The following is a 23,290-nucleotide window of genomic DNA, read 5'->3' on the forward strand; positions in this document are numbered from 1 at the left end:
CCAGTAGGTACAGAAATACTACTTAGACCCTATGTATTCTATTCTTTTCCTAAGAGGATAACTGAGACAGAAATGCGGCAAATAGATTCAAGCAGTGAATCGAAAAAAGTAAGTTGTCCTTTTTTTTCACTCATTGACAAAAATTTCAGATCTACACACACAAAAAAAAACTTTCTTCTTTCTATTAGCCCGGACGGTTCATGTTGGGAACTAACACTACACTCAAGAGTTTACAGAGTACATTTTACTGGTTATATTCGCTCTGGTAATCCTGAAAATCCCGCATATGCCCCTACGATCTTTCCAAAGGAATATAAGAAAAGGAATATTTCAAATGATTTGGCTGCTGAGCGTTTCAGAAGGGTGTTAAATAGAAAGAAAAGTAAGAGAAGAAATTGAGATCCTAGAAGTAAAAGGTAACGGTAGGAGTAAATTCGTGGATGCTTTTACGAAAACTGACATAAATAATAGTGTGCCACAAGAGTTTGTTTTTACCGGGCGAGTTGGCCGTGCGGTTAGGGGCGCGCGGTTGTGTGCTTGCATCCGGGAGATAGTGGGTTCGAACCCCATTGTCGGCAGCCCTAAAGATGGTTTTCCGTGATTTCCCATTTTCACACCAGGCAAATTCTGGGCCTGTACCTTAATTAAGGTCAAGGCCGCTTCCTTCCCATTCCTAGGCCTTCCTGTTCCATCGTCGCCATAAGACCTATCTGTGTCGGTGCGACGTAAAACAAATAGCAAGTTTGTTTTTACCTGCACGACTTATGGCAATGATATTGCTACTCAAGCATGTATTTCCGTCAGCTTTGGCTTAGGTAGGGGTATTCTACAAAAAGGTAATAATGATGGATTAATTGAATCGATAGGCTTTGAAGATAACTCGCCCATTACAGAAGATTCCGAACGCAGAGACATGGCAGGTGTAAATACGGAGGTTTTCAATTTTATAAGAAGTTACTAGATCAGATGGAAATAAAAGTTGCTAAAGCAAATCGCTTACTTCCTTTTTTTAAATGAAGATGAAAACTGGTCTGTCTTATTCAGCATTGAGAGTTTTGTTTGGCATTCATCGCATTACAGTATCTAGAATTTTTACGGCGGCGTTTTGACTCTTGCAGCAACTATGGCAAACTTTGTTTTCTGGCCTCGTAGATAAAGTGTCAATGAAACTATGCCCTCAGAATTTCAAAATAAACCTCCCCATTGCAGAGTAGTAATAGACTGTACAGAAATAAGAGTTGTACAGCCAAGCAGAATACGGTCATAGAATATACCTGTACTCACATGTATTTATTTTTTATAACTGTGTTTTACATCGCACCGACACAGGTCTTATGGCGACGTTGTGATAGGAAAGCCTAGGAGTGGTAAGGAAGCGACTGTGGCCTTAATTAAGGTACAGCCCCAGCATTTGCCTGGGGTGTAAAAGGGAACCACGGAAAACTATCTTCAGGGTTGCTGACAGGGGTTCGAACCCACTATCTCCCGGATGCAAGTTAACAGCTGCGCGCCCTCATCCATACGGCCAACTCGCCCGGTTGTACTTACATTACAAGGGATGTCACACAGACAAATTTCTCATAGGAGCCACACCAAATAGTATCAGCTTTAAATCTACAGCGGAAAGGCCAGTGACACATTTATTACTACTAATGATAGCGGACTGCTGTCATCGTTAGAAGCTGGTGATGAGCTGATGAGATAACGGCTGATAATGGGTTCCCTCGAATAAGAATAAACACAGAAGGTCGCGGCATGATTTTTGTACCGCCACCCTACTTACATGGTGGGAGACTGACTGTTGAGGAAATAAGACTCACAGTATTGCTAGTATCAGAATTCACATCGAAAGATGTATTCAATATATTAAAATAATTCACATTTTAACTAACTGGTCTATCGAATTTCTCCCATATGCGGATGTTATAATTCACAAGTGTTGTGTTAACTAATCTTCAAAAACCAATAATTGAAGAATAACATTATTTATATAAGAATGTAATTGGAATTTAAGACCAAGTGGCAAGTAACAGTGCAAATATTAGAACTTGGTAGCACTAGGTATCCCCCAATTTTGTGGCAAACTAGTCTTGGAAAAGGAGCAATCATTGTTGATAAAATGAAATACAATATTGCAATATGCTAACGTGATCCTTCTCCTTCTGCAGGCCTGGGACATTATCCACTTAGAACACTGCGCTCCGAATCAATCTAAACAAATTCCAATAAAAATAAAAATTAGAAGTTCTATATTTACTTAGTGCAAGTAGAGTGCAAATGGAATATATAACAAAAATATACACAATTATACAGTTACCAGGAGTTTACTGTGTACGGTGGTAATGTCACAGACGTTTGCCGTATCACATTTTCAGATATAAATGATACATTATCTCTTTTTATTTCCTTCACTATCCGGCTCCATAGCTAAATGGTTAGCGTGCTTGTCACAGGGGTCTGGGGTTCAAATCCCGGCAGGGTCGCGAACTTTAACTATCATTGGTTCACTAGCACGGGGGCTGGGTGTATGTGTCGTCTTCATCATTTCATCCTCATCACGACGCACAGGTCGCTTACGGGGGTCAAATACAAAGACCTGAACCTGGTGAGCCGAACATGACATCGGACAGTCCCGGCACTAAAAGCCATGCGCCATTGTATTGTTAATTTCCTTCACTTCATTCACATGTCGACTTACGCACAAAATGTCGCCCTTACAAAGTGACGCGAAGCCAAATTTCATATTTTTTATGGGTAGAAAATCGCATTCAATGCTCAGATCCATAATTTCTTTATACCACTCCGGAGCTCCTCAACAGACGCATGATCCACATTTAATTCGCCTCACTAACGATGTGCGGCGCCACTAGTACATCACGCACAGTGCCTATACTTTGTTAGTATTAGTCATCTCTATTTAGACATTATCGTTATAACCAACAATTTTTACATACTGCTGACTGAATACTTCTCTCTCCTCTTTATCCTCGCATTCACACTCATCTTGTTCATTAATGATTCCTGGAACGTCCTTCTTGGAACCTATTTCTACCTATACACACCCTTCCATTTTTTACTAAAACTTATATGATTGTCAATCATGTTTGCCATCATGTTATCCTTAGCTGAGTTCTTCACTATATTCAGTTTACTATGAAGTTCCTTCAATCTCCAGTCTCTTCCACAACCATTTCTAACTCTATTTCTTTCCAATCTGCACCTCCTTCTTAGTCTACCTACCTTTTATAATAGTGCGGTCTTTACCATTCCATATAGAATATGCGCAACTTGTTGGTGAATACAACCAGACCTTGACGAATACGTATACTCTTTTTTATAGACACGTTTTTCTGTAGATCGGGATTCACGGTGCGAGTAAGCAACGTCTGGGCCCTGCTTGTTCCTATTTCTTCCGCTAGAGGCCAGACAAGCACTGGTACGCCTGAGAGATAGCCTACCCAACGTACAGCACAGCACGAAGGCTTGCAGGCAACCAGGCACTTCAGATGATATGATGGGCGGTAATAACAGTACAAGTCAGTTTATGGAAAAATCAGGATATGTACATATTTGACATCGTCAGTTCGATATATATGAATGGGCAGATGGGTACAAGTCAAAGCCTGCAGTAACACGCCGCATTCCATGCTTCACATAGCAGTACAAAACGGAACTTTCAAATGACGAACGACGAAAATAATATTACAAATGCTCAGTTCATAACTTAACAATGTTTTTACCAACAATGACAAATCTGTATTATTATTATTATTATTATTATTATTATTATTATTATTATTATTATTAATGATGGTGATTGTACCGATTATGGTAATTGTAAACTCTTATTATGATTATCAACGATGATGATAGCGATGATTGGTTCTGTTCTTGTTTATTCGTGCTACCACGCGGCTTCTCGAAAGGCTTTGCTCTTTGATAACCAGCAAAAGCGATCATAAAGGCGGTGAACGTGAAGAAATACGTCAGTGAACATCAGGATCAGATTCCTACGGCTTGGAACGAGTGTATACGTGGAATATAGTAATGCAGTGCGTATACCACGTTGATTAGTAAAAAAAAAAAAAGTATGCAACTCATACAAAATGTATTCAATGTATAACTATACACGCGTTAAACAATTGTATACGGACTTTTTATAATATATAGAGTCTGCAGTATACACGACCTTCCTAAGTCTGCACGTGTGGTCACTATGGGGGAAAACCCGAAAGTGTCAGGAGCTAGATTCTGAACGGCGTAGCGCCGGTTTTGTGATTGTTCGGCCTGACACATGGCTTTCATTTCAGTACCAACTTGCACCTTGTAAACAAGACATACGGTACAGTACCATAGATCTGCAAGACCAATAGGCCTAATGTAGTCACATACACAGACTCGTGAGTGTTTGTGTGATTCGCGCCAGACTCATTCCGTGCTGGATGGCTGTTTAACGTACTCTTACTTCTCGTTGGCGTGGAGAACATCATCCCAAAATAAGTAACTTACACACAGCTCAATCACTCGTTCAAAAATTATCTACGTAGAAAGCAGAATTATGTAAAAATCAGTTACGCCTTACTGAGATAGTTATGTTGTTAAATGGCATATTCGTCGGAACTTCCGTAAAACTATGCTCAAAACAGAACTACGAACAACAGAGTTACGTATAAACCTATTTTAACTGTATCACTGTAGCCAACTTGGGCTGCACCTGAGCCACTCAACGAGGGCACGTTTTATTTCAGATTAAAATGCTGTGCTGGACAGCATTAAGAGAATATTAGCTACCGAAACGTCTTAAGTCCCACTGTTAGCAGCCCTGAAGGTGTTTTTCCGTTGTTTGCCATTTTCAGACATGCAAACGCTGGGGTTGTACCTTAATTAAGGCCACGATGGCCTATATTTTCTCCTTCCAAGCCCTGTTCTATCCGATCATCTGCATAAGACCTGCCTGTACCGGTGAAATAAAAAAGGAAAATGTGCTAATTATCAGCGATAAAGACGAACAATTTGAATGAAAGATCGTGCTGAATTATAAATGTTGCTCACTTCCCGTCTTTTTCAGAGTATTTTGTGTATCCTCAGTTTGGAAACTCGGCTGAACTGCGGTGTAGCACGTGAAGTAGAGAGCCACTAATTCACGTCGACCAATTACACCTCCTGTGTGGAATGACATCCTTTATATCAGGGGTCGGCAATGCGGTGACTGCGAGTGCCATGCCCTCTTCAGAGAATTTAGGTGCCTTCTTTTTTTTTTTACTTTAAATATTTTTGTTTGATGAATATCACCAAGGTTGTCGAATATTATTTGAAATTATTCTTCTTTATGTATTGTTCATTAGCCGAGCAATTTGAAACTCAGTTCCGTCACAGTTCGGTACTGAATTCAGTGTTCTGTGTACGTATATAAATATGGTAAACATTTAGTTAACAATACTGTGTGAATATATCTACCTCTACATGGTAGACGACGATTGCCAGTGTCCTATGTTGCGGTGGACAGTGCAGTTCTGTTGTAATGTGGTGCGATTTTCAGCAATGAGTTAAAGGTCCAAAGAATCTTTTTTACAGTGTACCGGAACAGTGGTTTTCTTTTCTTTTCTTTCTTAATCTGTTTACCCTCTAGGGTTGGTTTTTCCTCGGACCCAACGAGGGATCCCACCTTTACCGCCTCAAAGGCAGCGTGAGACATTTTGGGCCGGGGATACAATTGGAGAGGATGACTAGTAACTCGCCTCACCTTCTATGCTGAACAGGGATCTTGTAGGGGAATGGGAAGATTGGAAGGGATGGGCAAAGAAGAAGGAAGGAAGCGGTCGTGGCCTTAAGTTAAGAACCATCCCGGCATTCGCCTGGAGGAGAAGTGAGAAACCACGGAAAACCTCTTCGAGGATGGCTGAAGTGGTAATCGAACCCATCTCTACTCAATTGACCTCTCGAGGCTAAGTGGACCCCTTTCCAGCCCTCGTACCACTTTTCAAATCTCGTGGCAGATCCGGGAATCGAACCCGGACCTCCGGGGGTGGCAGCTAATCATCCACAGAGGCGGGCGGTTTTATTTTACAGATGTTGCAGGTAAATATGTGAGTTTTCTTTGTAACGCCAGTATATCTGCTCGCAAGCACAGTAACGTCAAGAGACAGTAATACAGCTCGCAGCGAGAGTTATTGAGTTCCTTAATATATTCGTAAACCATTTTTTAGAAAGACCCATTTTGTACCAAGCCTTAAATGTGCTATGAGTCAAATTTCGCACCTTGAGGAGAAGAAGGCCACGAGTGCAAAAATGATACTTCTCAGATAATTGCAATGTAGGAATGTAATACATATATATACTGTATAAGGTAAGTGTTAGGGTGTATTCTGCCAGAAGACAGGTCCGAACCTTCGCAGAGGTGTGCCTGAGCCGGAGTTCACGGTAGAGTGGCCAGTTCCTTTCCGCCCCTCCATTCCCTTACCCCCGCACAAACAGCGCGTGGCAGCCCATCCAAATCTTGACCACGCCCAATGTTGCTTAACTTCGGGGATCTCACGAGATCCGGTGTTTTAACACGGCTACGGCCGTTGGAATAAATACATGAAAATATATTAAAAACTGAATTTGCTAGGACTTCCTAAAACTTACATTGCAGTTATCTCAGAAGTATCATATTTGCACTCAGGCCCTATGGCCCCCTTCCTCCCGAGGTTGTAACATGTAAATCTGTAGGATAAAAAGAAAAGTGAACTCGTCCCGAGGCGGTGCAGCTCTTTTCAGACCCACCCCGAATGGAGATGAGCTTCATGTACCATTTCAACCACATACTAACCATCCTGCCAATCTTAAATCTCTGGCAGTGCCAGGATTGGAACTCGGGTCCCTGGAAACGTTACGCTACAGAGAATGACATCTGTAGTTTGCAATCTGTTACATTACAAATATGTTTCTTCACAATTTGTCTGTCATTAATAATTACACAGTCGGGCTGAGTGGCTCAGACGGCTGAGGCGCTGGCCTTCTGACCCCAACTTGGCAGGTTCGATCCTGGCTCAGTCAGGTGGTATTTGAGGGTGCTCAAATACGTCAGCCTCATGTCGGTAGATTTACTGGCACGTAAAAGAACTCCCACGGGACTAAATTCTGGTACCTCGGCGTCTCCTAAAACCGTAAAAATAGTTAGTGCGACGTAAAGCCATTATTATTATTATTATTATTATTATTATTATTATTATTATTATTATTATTATTACACAAAACAAAGATGAAAATTCAGATGTAAAAATAGACATTTTGGTAGGTGCCCCTGAATGAAACACTCCTTGGAAAATGGCTCATCGTACTTTAAAGGTTGCCTACCCCTGAATGTGAGTGCTGCCTGTGGGAATCCTCCTTGCTTAATGGGTTCCTTCTGTAGGACAAGGCAGGTTCAAGAAACTCGAACTCGATGACCTTGTTAGATAAGGGAAAGTTCTTGTTGCTAAACATAAACCGTCCGTTACCTTCTTGACTTGCTGATAATTGAGTGACAAATGGCATTGAATGCGAGTGCTGCTCGCCTTCAGGATAAGGCTATGAGAACGTACCTCGCTGGCATCGAATCTTCTAAGACCTATTCTCGAGAAGTGTCTTGCTATCTGAAATAATCTTTCCTCAGACACAATCTCTTGGGTTGAGATTTTTCACCTCATAAATCACGTTGCGGCAGGAGGGGCATATGGCCTTAAACCCGCGGCCAAAACAAACCGGGCGAGTTGGCCGTGCGGTTAGGGGCGCTCAGCTGTGAGCTTGCATCCGGGACATAGTGGGTTCGAACCCCACTGTTGGCAGCCCTGAAGATGGTTTTCCTTGGTTTCCCATTTTCAAACCAGGCAAATGCTGTACCTTACTGAAGGCCATGGCCGCTTCTTTCCCAGTTCTAGCCCTTCCCTATCCCATCGTCGCCATAAGACCTATCTGTCGGTGCGACGTAAAGCAACTAGCAAAAAAAGAAGAAGAAGAAAACAGCGACCCCACAAATTCACGAAATGGAAATGGCTTTTAGTGCCGGGAGTGTCCAAGGATATGTTGCGGCTCGCCAGATGCAGATCTTTCGATTTGACGCTCGTAGGCGACCTGCACGTCATGATGAGGATGAAATGATGATGAAGACGATACATACACCCATCCCCCGTGCCAGCGAAATTAACCAATGATGCTTAAAATTCCCGATCCTGCCGGGAATCGAACCCGGGACCCCTGTGACCAAAGGCCAACTTGCTAAACATTTAGCCATGGAGCCGGACCCCACGAATAGATGGGATGTATTGAAGAAAGGTATTTTTTTTTAATAATAATAATTTCATGTGGCTATTTCTAGCCGATTGCAGCCCTTGTAAGGCAGACCGTCCGGTGAGGGTGGGCGTCATCTGCCATGTGTAGGTAACTGCGTGTTAATGTGGTGGAGGATAGTGGTATAAGAGTTTCAGGGATGTCAGGACAGCACAAACACCCAGCTCCTGGGTCAGTGAAATTAACCAATGAAGGTTAAAATCGCCGACCCGCCCGGGAATCGAACCCGGGACCCTGTGAACCGAAGGCCAGTACGCTGACAATTCAGCCAACGAGTTTTCAAATAATGATAATAATACTATTGTCCATAGACTGATTTGATGCAACTATCTTTGCCACCTAATCCTCTGCTATACTTTTCATTTCTACATAACGCGTACATCCTACATCTACTCCAATCTGTTTGTCATATTCATACCTTGGTCTATCCCTACGGTTCTTACCGCCTACACTTTCCTCTAAAACTCACTAAACAAGTGATAATGTTATTTGCTTCACGTCCCACTAACTACTTTTACGGTTTTCGGAAACGCCGAGGTGCCGGAACTTAGACCTGTAGGAGTTCTTTTACGTGTCAGTGAATCTACCGACACGAGGCTGACGTATTTGAGCACCTGCAAATACCACCGAACTGAGCCAGGATCGAACCTGCCAAGTTGCGGTCAGGAGGCCAGCATGTCTACCGTCTGAACCACTCCTAACGGAACAAGTCCTGGGTGTCTTAAGATGGATTCTATCGTTCTATCTCTTTGTCTGACCAAATTTCGCCTAATTATTCTCATCTCACCAATTCGCTTCAGTGTCCCTTCATTTGTGATCCGATCTACCCATCTCACCTTCAACATTCTTCTATAATTAATTCTTGTGGATTTAATTAATTATAGAATATATTTCAAAATCTTCTATCTCTTTCTTTCTGACAAGTGAGCTAGTTATTATCCATGCTGCACTTCCTGACAGTGGCACGCTCCGGACAAAAGTCTTCAGAAATGTACAGTATTTCTAATTCCTGTAACAATGCTTGAAGTGAGCTAGTGTATTTTCTTAACAAAGGCCTTCCTTGCTTGTGTTGGCCTGCATTTCATGTCGTCCTTACTTCTGTCATCGTTAAAGTTGGGCCCACGAGAGTTGAAGTCTGACGTTTAGCGCCAACAGCGAGAAACAGCTGACTAGCGCTGCTCGAAAATGGTCTGTTGCTATGGCAACGATAACAGAGATGCCACATTTAATGATGCTATCGCCATGTGGGTTGGTTTGCTCTCAGTCGCTTTTGTGATATTATTCGGAGTAATACTGTGTTTAGCAGTGTTAATTGTTGCTGGTTTATGTAATAATTTAAGTGTTTGTTCCCTGAATATTATTTTCGTTGTTAGTTTATTTTATTGTAAATAGATCAGTGGTTAATTGTATAATTCTATCCTCTATTTAACATGTGCATTTGTTGAGGTTATTGTCATTTTAGTGAATATGAAAGCTTATATTTATCGGCAATGACGTGTTCCATCTTAAATGCCGGAATTATTAGCACGAGCTTAGGAACGGAAATAAGGTTACTGAATTGCATTAGGCCAACATAGTTGATACAATATTCAGCCTGTATGAAAGGGTGATATGCCGCAGCTGGAGGTAACTATGACAACGCAGCGTACTTCGTAGTTACTGCTTTCGCCGCTCAAATGTCAGACTTCAACTTACTCTCGTGGGCCCAACTAGAGTTACTCTACTACCCAAGTAACAATATTAATCTACTTCCTTTAAGATTTCCTAATCTAATATTTTGTGCATCACCTGACTTCGTTCGGCTGCTCTCCATTAACTATTGTTTTGTATTTATTTATTTATTTATTTATTTATTTATTTATTTATTTATTTATTTATTTAATTTACATATTGTGCTCTTCCAAGACTCTGTTCTGAAATAATCTTACCTCAGAGACCACCTCGAATTTCGTTTAACGTGCCATTCAGGAATTTCTCCAGATCATCTGCAGACTCTGATAAATAGCAGTATCAACGCCATATCTCAGAGTTTTGATTTCCTCTCCTTGGATTGTGATCCCCTTTCGAAGTTCGTCTTTGATTACCTTTTCAGTATGAACATTGTCCGCCTCCGTAGCATAGCGGTTAGTGATATTAGCTGCCGTCCTCGGGGACCCGGGTTCTCGATTCTCGGTACTGCCCGAAATTTAAGAATGGCAGTGGTTGAAATGGTACATGCAGCTAGCCTCCATTGGGGGTGTGCCTGAAAGGAGCTGCACAACCTCGGGATGAGGGTAAAACAACCATTGAACAGCATGTCTTAACACACTAATAACTCCACATAATAAGACAACGAGAAATGCGTCAGTAACTGGTATCTGCAACTACAGTAGCAGACTTCTGCGACAATTTAGTTCCTTCCTCCTCGGTATGTAGTTCCCTGTATAAAAACATGGTTCCTTTAACCTCAGCAACGTACATCTTGGCCAGTTTAATGTATCCACCGACTGTTACAAATATTCTCACCGGGCGAGTTGGCCGTGCGCGTAGAGGCGCGCGGCTGTGATCTTGCATCCGGGAGATAGTAGGTTCGAATCCCACTATCGGCAGCCCTGAAAATGGTTTTCCGTGGTTTCCCATTTTTACACCAGGCAAATGCTGGGGCTGTACCTTAATTAAGGCCACGACCGCTTCCTTCCAACTCCTAGGCCTTTCCTATCCCATCGTCGCCATAAGACCTATCTGTGTCGGTGCGACGTAAAGCCCCTAGCAAAAAACAAAAAAAAAAACAAATATTCTCATTTATCTTTAATTTAGAACCCATACTGGCATACGTAGAGTAAAACTGGACACACATGAAACTTTCTAGAACTTAAGCTTTCATCTTCAAAATTTAGAATTTGTCCCTGCTACAAATATCACACTCCAGATCTTACTTAATGTTTCTCCATCTGCCAGGGCCAACATTTACACATTCTAGCTTCTTCTTATTACAAGAATCCACGTTCTATTCCTGCCTCGTGATCTCAACTGACGAGTTAAGAGAGAGCAAACTCGGTACTGAAAGCCAACCGGTATAGCTGAGGTGTCGTCGTGCTCACCGCGTGTTCACATATTTGCGGGTCTTCTTTCTGGATGAGAATTGTCCATTTTACTGAAAAAGACCACCTGTTCAATAGGTGGTGTAATGCGAACGAACTCGGCATACTTCCCCTGTTCTCCTTTCATAAAACCATAACATTAGTACTTAAGGTTCATATGTCATTCTTTTCTCCCAGAATAGTGAGAAATATAACGCCTTTCACAGGAAATGAAAAAACAATTATTTTGACACAACTATTTTAATTTGAAGGATTCTTTCGTCTGTGATATGTCTGTGTCTGTTAGGTAATCAGCCCAGAGGCTGGTTGGATCCTTAAATAGCACCATCAAAGGCTATGCAGTTATAGGGAAACAGCAAAAACCAATTGCAGAGCCCAAATGAGGCCCACTAGGCAAGATGAGGAGTGAGGTAGTTTGCCATTGCTTTCCTCACTGGGCCAGACTGTGCCACTGCAGCACGACTGATCCTATGAGCAACACCTTTCATAACACTCAGACACTATTTGTGCTCCGAATGTCATTATTCAGCACCACCCATACCCCAGCAACTTCCATATTGTCACAGCCATGGATGAGACTGGGACTTCAGTGGAAGCTACACTTTGCTCTGGCCAGTGCCAAGAGACGGATACAAAAATACTGCATCCATCAAGAAATGGCAACAGGCGGGCGGCGATATATAGTCAGTTGATAGTCAGTCGATATTTTGTGTTAGTAGGGCCATTGGCGATATACAGTATCGTCAGTTGGTCTTTCTAGCTAGTGGGGCCATTGGCGAAATACAGTATCGCCAGTTGGTCTTTGTAGCGAGTGGGGCCATTGGCGATGTACCGTCAGTTGGTCGTCCGGCTCCATGGCTAAATGGTTATCGTGCTGGCCTTTGGTCACTGGGATCCCGAGTTCGATTCCTGGCAGGGTCGGGAATTTTAACCATCATTGGTTAATTACGCCGGCACGGGGGGCTAGGTGTATGTGCAGTCTTCATCATCATTTCATCCTCATCACGACGCTCAGGTCGCCTACGGGTCAAATAAAAAAGACCTGCACCTGGCAAGCCGAACATGTCCTTGGACACTCCCGGCACTAAAAGCCATACGCCATTTTTGTCAGTTGGTCTTTGTAGCTAGTGGGGCCATTGGAGATACACTGACTGACAGAGCAAATGCAACACCAAGAAGGAGTGGTTCGAAAGGGATGAAAGTTGGGGAAAAAACAGAGACGGCACGAACGAATAATTGATGTTTATTTCAAACCGGTATGCAGGTTACACAATGCGCACGGCATCGACTCAGTAGGATGTAGGACCACCGCGAGCGGCGATGCACGCAGAAACACGTCGAGGTACAGAGTCAATAAGAGTGCGGATGGTGTCCTGAGGGATGGTTCTCCATTCTCTGTCAACCATTTGCCACAGTTGGTCGTCCGTACGAGGCTGGGACAGAGTTTGCAAACGGCGTCCAATGAGATCCCACACGTGTTCGATTGGTGAGAGATCCGGAGAGTACGCTGGCCACGGAAGCATCTGTACACCTCGTAGAGCCTGTTGGGAGATGCGAGCAGTGTGTGGACGGGCATTATCCTGCTGAAACAGAGCATTGGGCAGCCCCTGAAGGTACGGGAGTGCCACCGGCCGCAGCACATGCTTCACGTAGCGGTGGGCATTTAACGTGCCTTGAATACGCACTAGAGGTGACGTGGAATCGTACGCAATAGCGCCCCAAACCATGATGCCGCGTTGTCTAGCGGTAGGGCGCTCCACAGTTACTGCCGGATTTGACCTTTCTCCACGCCGACGCCACACTCGTCTGCGGTGACTATCACTGACAGAACAGAAGCGTGACTCATCGGAGAACACGACGTTCCGCCATTCCCTCATCCAACATCCAAGTCGCTCTAGCCCGGCACCATGCCAGGCGTGCACGTCTATGCTGTGGAGTCAATGGTAGTCTTCTGAGCGGACGCCGGGAGTGCAGGCCTCCTTCAACCAATCGACGGGAAATTGTTCTGGTCGATATTGGAACAGCCAGGGTGTCTTGCACATGCTGAAGAATGGCGGTTGACGTGGCGTGCGGGGCTGCCACCGCTTGGCGGCGGATGCGCCGATCCTCGCGTGCTGACGTCACTCGGGCTGCGCCTGGACCCCTCGCACGTGCCACATGTCCCTGCGCCAACCATCTTCGCCACAGGCGCTGCATCGTGGACACATCCCTATGGGTATCGGCTGCGATTTGACGAAGCGACCAACCTGCCCTTCTCAGCCCGATCACCATACCCCTCGTAAAGTCGTCTGTCTGCTGGAAATGCCTCCGTTGACGGCGGCCTGGCATTCTTAGCTATACACGTGTCCTGTGGCACACGACAACACGTTCTACAATGACTGTCGGCTGAGAAATCACGGTACGAAGTGGGCCATTCGCCAACGCCGTGTCCCATTTATCGTTCGCTATGTGCACAGCACAGCGGCGCATTTCACATCATGAGCATACCTCAGTGACGTCAGTCTACCCTGCAATTGGCATAAAGTTCTGACCACTCCTTCTTGGTGTTGCATTTGCTCTGTCAGTCAGTGTATATCATCAGTTGGTCTTTGTAGCTAGTGGGGCCATTGGAGATATAGCATCAGTTGGTCTTTCTAGCTAATGGAGCCATTAGCGATATATCGTCAGTTGGTCTTTGTAGCTGGTGAGGTCATTGGCGATATATCGTCAGTTGGTCATTGTAGCTTGTGGCTAGTGGGATCATTAGTGATATATCGCCATTCGGTTCTATGAGGTTAGTCTGATGTCGAAATACCGATCACCGCCATCGCGCACAATAGAAAGGGCCCTGCAGCAACTCTGGTTATTGAATATTAGCTCCACAAACTCAGAGTATACCGAACTTATTTCTTAGGAGTGGTGGTGGTGGTGATTATTGTTTTAAGAGGAAGTACAACTGGGCAATCATTCTTAATATAACACTAATCAGAGGGAAAAAATGGAAAGTCTGACACCTCGAAAAATGAAGGTATCGGCCAAAGGAAGACAAGGGCCACGAAGGGCGTGAAACTGAAAGACTCCCTAGGCCTCCATACAAAATACCGTCGGGGTCGGAAGAAAACAAGAGTTGACCAAGAAAGGTCGGATAGGATAGATGAAAGTGAGGAGCCTGGCACAAGTAAGTGGAAGCAATGCTAGGACTCAGCTGAGGGCCCCGTGGTCGCCAACCCACGCTCCAGAGTTCAGAGCCCCTGGGGCCGCTTTTAGTCGCCTCTTGTGAGAGGTAGGAGATACCGTGGGTGTTATTCTACCGCCCCCACCCACAGGGGGATGAAAATTAGGACGTATGTGTTTAACCAAGTTGCAGTATGTAGACTAGATTTGTATTTCACTATACATTACTGGCGATAATGCGTGCACTTTGGAACACCTGTTATACATATGCTACGGTTGGTAAAAAGACAAAAGTTAATTGTATGCGCAATTTTCCGCTCATTGTACGCATGAGGAGGTCGTTGGAAGGTCGCACGCTCCACCAACACTTGTGATCGTCGCTGCATGGTGTGGTACAATAGGTGGGAGGTTACGTTCTTACATTTTTTACGGATGTTTATCCCGTGAACTTCAAATTAAATATGATAATAAAAGTAATGTAAACATCATAAAACAGACTTTCTCTTGGCGTTTTGTTTACGAAAGTACACCTCGTTGCTACGAAGTAATCTCACGCCTAATTGAATTTGTCTATAGTCATGTAGTCGAATACAAGTATCATGGCTTGATCCAGTTTCAGTAATCTACAGTAGCTCTTTGTACAATGTTTTTCCTGAGATTTTCCAGCTGTAAATCTTGAAGCATTTTGCGAATCGCTTGAAGTCCTGCAGCAACTCTGCTACTCCCAGCACCGATTTATTGTATAGCTTTACTTTACTACATTCACCAGTACATCCAATCACTCAGGCGCAGTCAGCTACTAACAGTCTTTCTTTTCCCAATATAGCGGGTTCGATCCTTCCCGAGGTCGGTGGCATACGGTGGAGTTTAAATGTGATACCTATGGCATCGCCTTCCGGCCCATTTAGGAACACTTACGGGACAGGATTAAGACCCCTCAGGGTATCTTAAAAACTACAACAATCGATTATGATTGTTGTAAGGGATCTAACATCCAGATCATTGATCCCAAAAGGGCAAAATTCTGGCACCTGGGCATCTCCGAAAACCGTAAATAGCGATGCCATTATTGTTATTATTGTTATTGTTGTTATTGTTACGGAAATATCCGTGGTAGTTAGAGGTGAAAGAAGGTGCGGGCTGGAATAGGTCTCAACTACAAAAGTTCGAAAGATGAATTAAAATTTCAACAAGGTTATATTTTCAAAACTTAACAATGGTAACATAGAATTTTGAGCGTACAACAAATAACAACAGTTAAATCAGGTACACAACAACTTTACAAATTCTGGGCTACAAGCCCCAAAGTTTGAGCTCTCAGCTCACACCCACAATTTAACAAAGGGCAGAAAACCCCTTCATGCCAAGGAGCACTTGCTCCTAATTACAATGTTAAGCCTCCTAGAGGCACACCGAGATCGAATTTAGGAAAGAGCCGACCCGCTCTCAATAGTTTAAGCCTATCAGGAGGCCATAAGCAGACCTTACACTCAACTGCCCTTAAGGCATACTTATAAATAAACAGGGGCAACTTGTACCCATTCTACTGGGCCTCAAATGAAAAAATAATAGATTAATTTAAACGGCCCTAAATACAAGGGGAATGGAGGCGAGAACTTGCACTCCTAAATACACATATTAAAACCTAAGAGGCACTAGGCCGATAATACAGGGGCTAATCCCAATCTATGGAGGTGACTCGTATGAGGAAACTTAACACATTAAGGAAGCGTAGAAACGGTTATGAAAACGTAGTCACCTCAATTTCAAAATGAAGGGGAGCTCGAGAGGGTAAATCACTCTCTATCCCCGCTTTACAGTAAAAGAGATTTATAGTTTTTACATAGACTGAAAAGGAATTTACATTTTAAAGTGGTAGGTTACATATTAAAGGTTTCGAACCTTCCCCGAGAGTTAAACTGCTGAGCTAGCAAGAGAAAAGATGTTAAGAGGCCATTGCCTTGATGAAGAACTGGTGCCTGAAGAACGGGGGGCTTCCCGCCCCCTGCTACATATCCACACACTGAGTTAGATGTTATACTAGTGGCCCGGAGACAAGAAAATCAGCAGTTTTTATACCCTCGTGGAAAATTCGAGACCTTTCAAGAATGAGTAGACACACCCCCTCAACTTTATTGGATAGCTTAGAGCTACATATCCATATCGAATAAGACATACATTATTGTTAATTAATTAATTAATTAATTAATTAATTAATTAATTAATTAATTAAATTCGGGATTGGCTAAGTTCAAACCTGGCGGAAGGAAGGATTAATATTGCCAACCCAAAACTAAAAGAACAAAAATTTAGTAAAGACAACAACTTTTGAATACAAAATTTCTTCGTTTGCACCAGAGTGCATGATCATAGTTTTTTTGTAGAGGCATCTCGTAGAGAACGTCCACACTTCTTGATCAATGACAAACAAAAACACATCAAAATTCACACAGAGCCATCTTCGGAAAAACTGTTGAGATAAGACAGTTTTTTAAAGTTCAGGCTTTCTCCTGTAGAGGAGTTTCAATTGGCGCAATATTTGAACTAGCGGCGTGGAGGTGTACCGCCCGGTACAGTTATTATTATTATTATTATTATTATTATTATTATTATTATTATTATTATTATTATTATTATTATTATTATCATCTTACACTGGAACGTCCGATGAAGATCGATGACGGGCAAGCACTGCCTCCTACACCTACAAGGCGGCCTCGCTAACGTATCCCTAACGGTTTGAGCCCTTTTCAAAACACATGCTGCTTTTTTCCAACAATGTACGAGTTTATTAGCGTACATGGCAAGTTATTTTCAGAGATGAGGATACAGATAGTAGACAGTTGCCAGTGCCAGTGCGGAAATATCGAGCAAGCGGTTGCTCACCTTTTGTTCGAATGTCCAGCCCCATAATTTACCTGGTGTAAAAATGGGAAAACGCGGAAAATTATCTTCAGAGCTGCCAGGTTTGGTATCACAATGGACTACCCAGCATTTAAGCAGCTTTTTGTTTTATATTTGAGTAAAGGCCAATGACCAAACCATTCGCAAAAGCTTTTTCACAACGTATTCGTTATTTATGTTGTCTGTCATTTATAGTACGTTATATAATTTCGTTGTAAAAATTGTGTTACGACTACGGATTGTTACATGAACCGGCGTAGTACTGATCACAAAAAACACGAGAAGCAGTAATTTAGACGGCATTTAGCACACCGAAGAACGGCTGTTTTTTCGCATCCTCAAGGAGTCTTAAAAACATTCATCACAAAAGACACTTGTGCATATTCATGAACGGGTCTCTGTCATTAAGTCCAGGAGTAAATGATAGTAAATATTGTTGCAGACAGCTGATGGTGAACAATTGAAAATATTGGCAATGCATCTTCTCTAGAATTTAACAGCAACAAACAAACAAAAACACTGCAGAGGAGGGATTCGCTCCGTGGATCACGAACTTGCGAAACGGAGAGTTTACTCGTTGGACTGCTCTTTCGTTGTGGGATATGTCTCGTGCTGGTCTTGTGAAAGACTTTCGAAGCATTCAGATTTCATTTTCTCGTAACTGGGTGGGAGATGTGTCTTGCCATTTGTATCGGTGGAAGTTCCCGCCACGCTTTGCACGGATATTGGAAATAGGTCATACTGAAACATGTAGGTGGGATGGTGAATAAACACACAACTGGTAGCGTTTACTTTAAGATGCATTTACTCTAAATCTTACCAACTACACAGGTGCACACACTAGTAATCGCTATCGCTCTCTCTCTCTCTCTATCTCTCTCTCTCTCTCTCTCTCTGTTCTTACTGTTCAATCACACTAGTTATTCCGTCTGACACGAGGTAAAACGATTAGCTTACACTACATACACTTCTGCAACTGTCACTTGAGGCCTAAGGCGTTTCCTGATAAAACTCGCCGAAGAACCATAGGGGCCTGTGCGCGCGCAACTCAGTCTCGCATTCACACTCACAGCGGCCTTCGTTCACAGTCACTGATCGCTCTCCGTCGACGTTGTCCGCTGTCTGATACAGTATTCCACAGCGGTACACTCACTTCACAGCACTGTCTCGCTGACGATCACTAGCAGAACTGAACCCAAAGTGAGCCGTCTCAATCGCCGGCGAAACTGAACCCATGAAGCTCGCCCGGCCTGCCTTAAATTGGGAGGCCGGCCCGTACAGATTCTTCAGGCGAGGAGAAACCCCTGGAGTTCTCTTGGATTGGAAAGCTCTGGAATCACCTTTCTAGCTGTTACTCACACCGCCGGGAGGCATCGAGTGACGGCAGTAGTGGTGACAAAGGGGTGGCCTTGCGCACCTGACTCGTTTCTGACTAGTTATTTGCAGTGATGAGGTGGCAAGGCCCTAACTCGGTGATGTGCTCGTGACTGAAGCCAGTCTAACGTGCTCCTCCCGAAGCTATACATGAAAATAGCAGACACCGTCAAAATATCCATTGGGATACTTTAGCAAGGTCTCCTTGTCAGGAAAAGATAGGGGCCTTGAGAAAGCCATTGATACGGAGCTGGCTGTGCAGTCAATCATTAGCAATCACTGTGATACAATCTCACTGATAACTGATAGTTGAGAAAATGTCCATCTTGAGAATCTGAATTGTTTTTCCGGGCTGAGTAACTCAGACGTTAGAGCGCTGGTTATCTGAGCCCAAGTTGGCAGGTTCGATGGTATTTGAAGTTGCTTACCGTTGTTCCCATAGATTTCTCGCCAATAAAAGGACTCCAGCGCAACAAAATTCCAGCACCTTGGCATTTCCAAAACCGTAGAAGTAATTAGTGGAACATAAAACCAATAACGTAAATACATTTGTTAAATTGGTGTTGATGAATTATATTTATAAGGCTAATTACTAAAGTCGCTAAAATTTTCCTGCGTGTTTATTGATGTTCTCCATGTTTCAGGTGCTCTCCCTGGCCGCCATTTTGTTGCCGCGCTCCACCACAGAGACGATCCGTCACCTCGACTCCAGCAGCAGGGATAGCCGCAGCGACAGGTGGGTGAGCTCTCATGAAAACCCATTACATTTTTTTGACATGAGTTCAGTACGTGTATATTTTCGGTCCGAGGTATGGGTTGCAGTATGAAAACAAAAGGACACTTTTCGACACGCCCTGCTCAACGCTTATATCTCGAAAACTATACAACCTACATCTTTAACATATAGGGCCTACCATCATGTAGAGGACATGACTACGCAGGAGATAACATAGCAATCATCTCCGCTCATGACATCATCACAGGGCAGCGAGGGAAAACATATTTGCGACTAATTGGAGCGCCATTTTCCTGTGGTACCGGCTGTAACTTCGGACAGAGTGGACGTACTTCGATGATCGAGGTGTCATTTTGAAGGAATTGGAGAGTTCTTTAAGGCTTGATAAATTGTTGTGCAATAATATTTAGAAACAAGCGTATGGTGAGCATGTAAAATAAAATTTGGCGACAGAATTTCAAAACTTCGAAGATTGCCGCTGAAAATTAATAAAAAGGTATCAGGATGATAGAGGATATCGAAACAGGTTTATTGGTGTGTCTAAAAGCAAATTTCAACATTATTAGAGTGTGTAGGACACGTCGTGAGATCGAGTCTTTCGAGCGTGATTTGAGGCGTAACTTACAACGAGGAGTTCCAATGCAGATCACACACACAATCAGACTACATAGACGTATTCACGCCTAAAACGCCAGGGGCTGTGTCCGGTACAGCCTAACACTCATTTAAAAAAATATAATTTATATTCATTCTTTGTAATAGGATATCCATCACCATGATCTGTGGTTGGCTGTTGACCGGTTACTCTCTCAGCAATCTGGGGTTAATTTTTGGCCCTAAATAAATTCAAGATTGGCGGATGCACTTCAAAGGAGTTGTCTCAGCCTCGCAAGGATATTTAAGAGGCTGTATGACACGAGAACTAGTGCCCATTATGACAATGTCTAAACCCAGGCCCATAGTTTGCGGTAGGCTGACTAGGCAACAAATATAAAAAATTAAATAAAAATTAAAAAATAATTGAAAACATGGCTGAGTTTTAAATTAATTTTGTGGTGTAAGCACCAAATGTGTTACCAGAGATATATTACATGTCGCCACCGTGCGACTTGGGTGGCCGAATGAGCTATATTCTGCCCTTCAACATTCCGACTACTACCTCTTATTCTTCTTCTTGTTCTTCTTATTGTCGTACCATATCCTCATTGGATGTCGGCTGTCATCAGGGCGATCTGTTTCTTGTTCTCAGCAGCTCGGAAATGATTGGGGGTACTGAACCCATACCATTCACGTAGATTCTGTAGCCAAGACATTCTCTTTCTTCCCATACTTCCTCTTCCTTAATGTTTTTCTTTTTGCTAGTTGCTTTACGTCGCATCGACACACATAGGTCTTATGGCGACGATGGGATAGGAAAGGGCTAGGAGTGGGATGGAAGCGGCCGTGGCCTTAATTAAGGTACAGTCCCAGCATTTGCCTGGTGTGAAAAAGGGAAACCACGAAAAACCGTCTTCAAGGCTGCCGACAGTGGGGTTCGAACCCACTATCTCCCGGATGCAAGCTCACAGCTGCGCTCCCCTAACCGCACGGCCAGCTCACCCAGTCCTTTAATTTTACCTTGTAAGATAAGCTGAAGGAGTCTGTATTTATCATCTCGATTGAAATGGCCAAGGTACTCAAGTTTCTTCTTTTTGGTGGTGTGTATGACCTCTAGCTCTTCGTTCAGACGTTGGAGTACTTCAGTGTTACGCGTTCTGTCAACTCATGATATTCTGAGGAGACGTCGGTAGCACCACATCTCAAAAGACCGAAGTTTTTTTTATGGTGTTCTCTGATAGACTCCAAGTGTCCGCACCGTAAAATAAGACAGAAAACGGAGACGGAGATTGATCATAAAGTCTATGTTGCAGAGATGTTCGCACATTCTCTTGAATGCAGTCCTTGCCTGTTCAATCCGGGACCTAATTTCAACAGCATTGTTCCAGCTGTGATCAAGTACACTGCCAAGATACTTAAAGCGTTGGAGTTGGACTTGCTTCAGTGATGTGCCAGCTACTTTTTTTTTCTATTGGCTTTACGTCAAACTGACACAGGTAGGTCTTATGGCGACGAAGGGATAGGAAAGGCCAGGAGTTAGAAGGAAGCGGCCGAAGCCTTAATTAAGGTACAGCCCCAGCATTTGCCTGGTGTGAAAATGGGAAACCACGGAAAACCATCTTCAGGGCTGCCGACAGTGGGATTCGAGCCCACTATCTCCTGGATGCAAGCTTACAGCCGCGCGCCCCTAACCGCACGGCCAACTCGCCCGGTGTGCCAGCTACTGTCGAGTTAACAGGTTGAATGGCATGTTTCCTTATGACCATTACTTTGGTCGTTTTCGTGTTTAAACGTAGACCTGCTGCAGCACTGTGTCAACCACACAGTTTAGTAATGTCTGCAGAGCTTCAATAGTTGTTGCAAGCAGAACAGTATCATCTGCTTATCGCAGATTATTTATTGGATCCCATTAACAACGATGCCCTCCTGTTTTCCTTCTAGTGCTTCAGAAAATACCCTTTCAGAGTAAATATTGAACAGGAATTGAAATATAACACCGCCTTGCCGTACTCCTCGCTTTATTTCAATAGCACAGGTGTTTGTGCTGTCAACCTTTACCTCTTTGTCGAAATTCGCTTAGATTGCCACTTTAGCTTTTTTCTTATTGCACCCCCCCCCCCCCTTCTTATTCCCAATGGCCGCTACTGGGTGGGAACGCTTCTAAGTCATTGTAAAAATATCTTCCTAGAGCCACCACGTCTATACAACTGAATTTAACCTTGTTCAAAATGGTTTGTTTGTTTTCCTTAAGGAAGAAGTCGAGTATAATGTTATTAAAATCTGACTTTCACTATTTGAGCCCTAGTAATGACCACAATCGTAAACACAGACTTATTAGGTGAGATCACCATCAGCATGCACCCTGCTGGGAACTCCCGTACACACTGATGAGGAAACTGATGTTGTACTTTTAAAAGCAGGCTAGGTCGTTACCTAAGGATTAACTTAGAAAAGAAAGACATGGAAATGTAATACTCTGTGAGCTAAGTGCGTTTGAAATTCCTTTAAACTTGTTTTAAAGGGGTTTCCCTAATTGGCAAGTGCATCCTTTCCCTAGCACTCTCGTAAGCAGGCGAGGGTCCTTGGAACGAGCTGACTGCTTTGTTGTTTAAATGTTTACCTGGAGCAATCCTGCCCGAACACAACACCAGCAATCCGGATTAGAATTGTATCATTTGTAGAGATTTTTGCGTTCTGCAATTCTTCCTCACTTGGGGTCTATTGTTGACGGTTTAGGCCACGAAACAGTTCAGCACCTGTCGCTACTCGTATTTTTAAAATTTGAAATTGCAGGTGCCCACAAAGATCTAGAATCCTACAACAAATTTTAAGTTAATAAATAGCCAAAAGTAGAGGATTTAAATTAGAAAATAAATAAAAATGTCGCAGATATGCACAAATTAAAAATTATATTACTTTTTCGTGACAACATCGCGCGACACACGTCTGACTTCAGGTTTTTTTTATTTATTTATTTACTTCCTTCAGAATAATCGCCAAACACCAAGCTCGATAGCTGCAGTCGCGTAAGTGCGGCCAGTATCCAGTATTCAGGAGATAGTGGGTTCGAACCCCACTGTCGGCAGCTTTCCCATTTTCACGCCAGGCAAATGCTGGGGCTGTACTTTAATTAAGG

General features: G+C 43.3%; 1 protein-coding gene across 1 annotated transcript in view; it reads left to right on the plus strand.

Moving 5' to 3' along the window:
- The window catches only part of LOC136878189 (uncharacterized), a 266,784-nt gene that overhangs the window by 219,621 nt on the left and 23,873 nt on the right, over positions 1 to 23,290 (plus strand). The window contains exon 2 of the mRNA XM_067152067.2: positions 19,466 to 19,557. Within this exon, the coding sequence (XP_067008168.1) occupies positions 19,466 to 19,557 (92 nt within the window). The remainder of the gene's footprint in view (positions 1 to 19,465; positions 19,558 to 23,290) is intronic.

Source organism: Anabrus simplex, chromosome 1 (assembly GCF_040414725.1).
Source record: "Anabrus simplex isolate iqAnaSimp1 chromosome 1, ASM4041472v1, whole genome shotgun sequence".
Classification (NCBI taxonomy): Eukaryota; Metazoa; Arthropoda; class Insecta; order Orthoptera; family Tettigoniidae; genus Anabrus; species Anabrus simplex.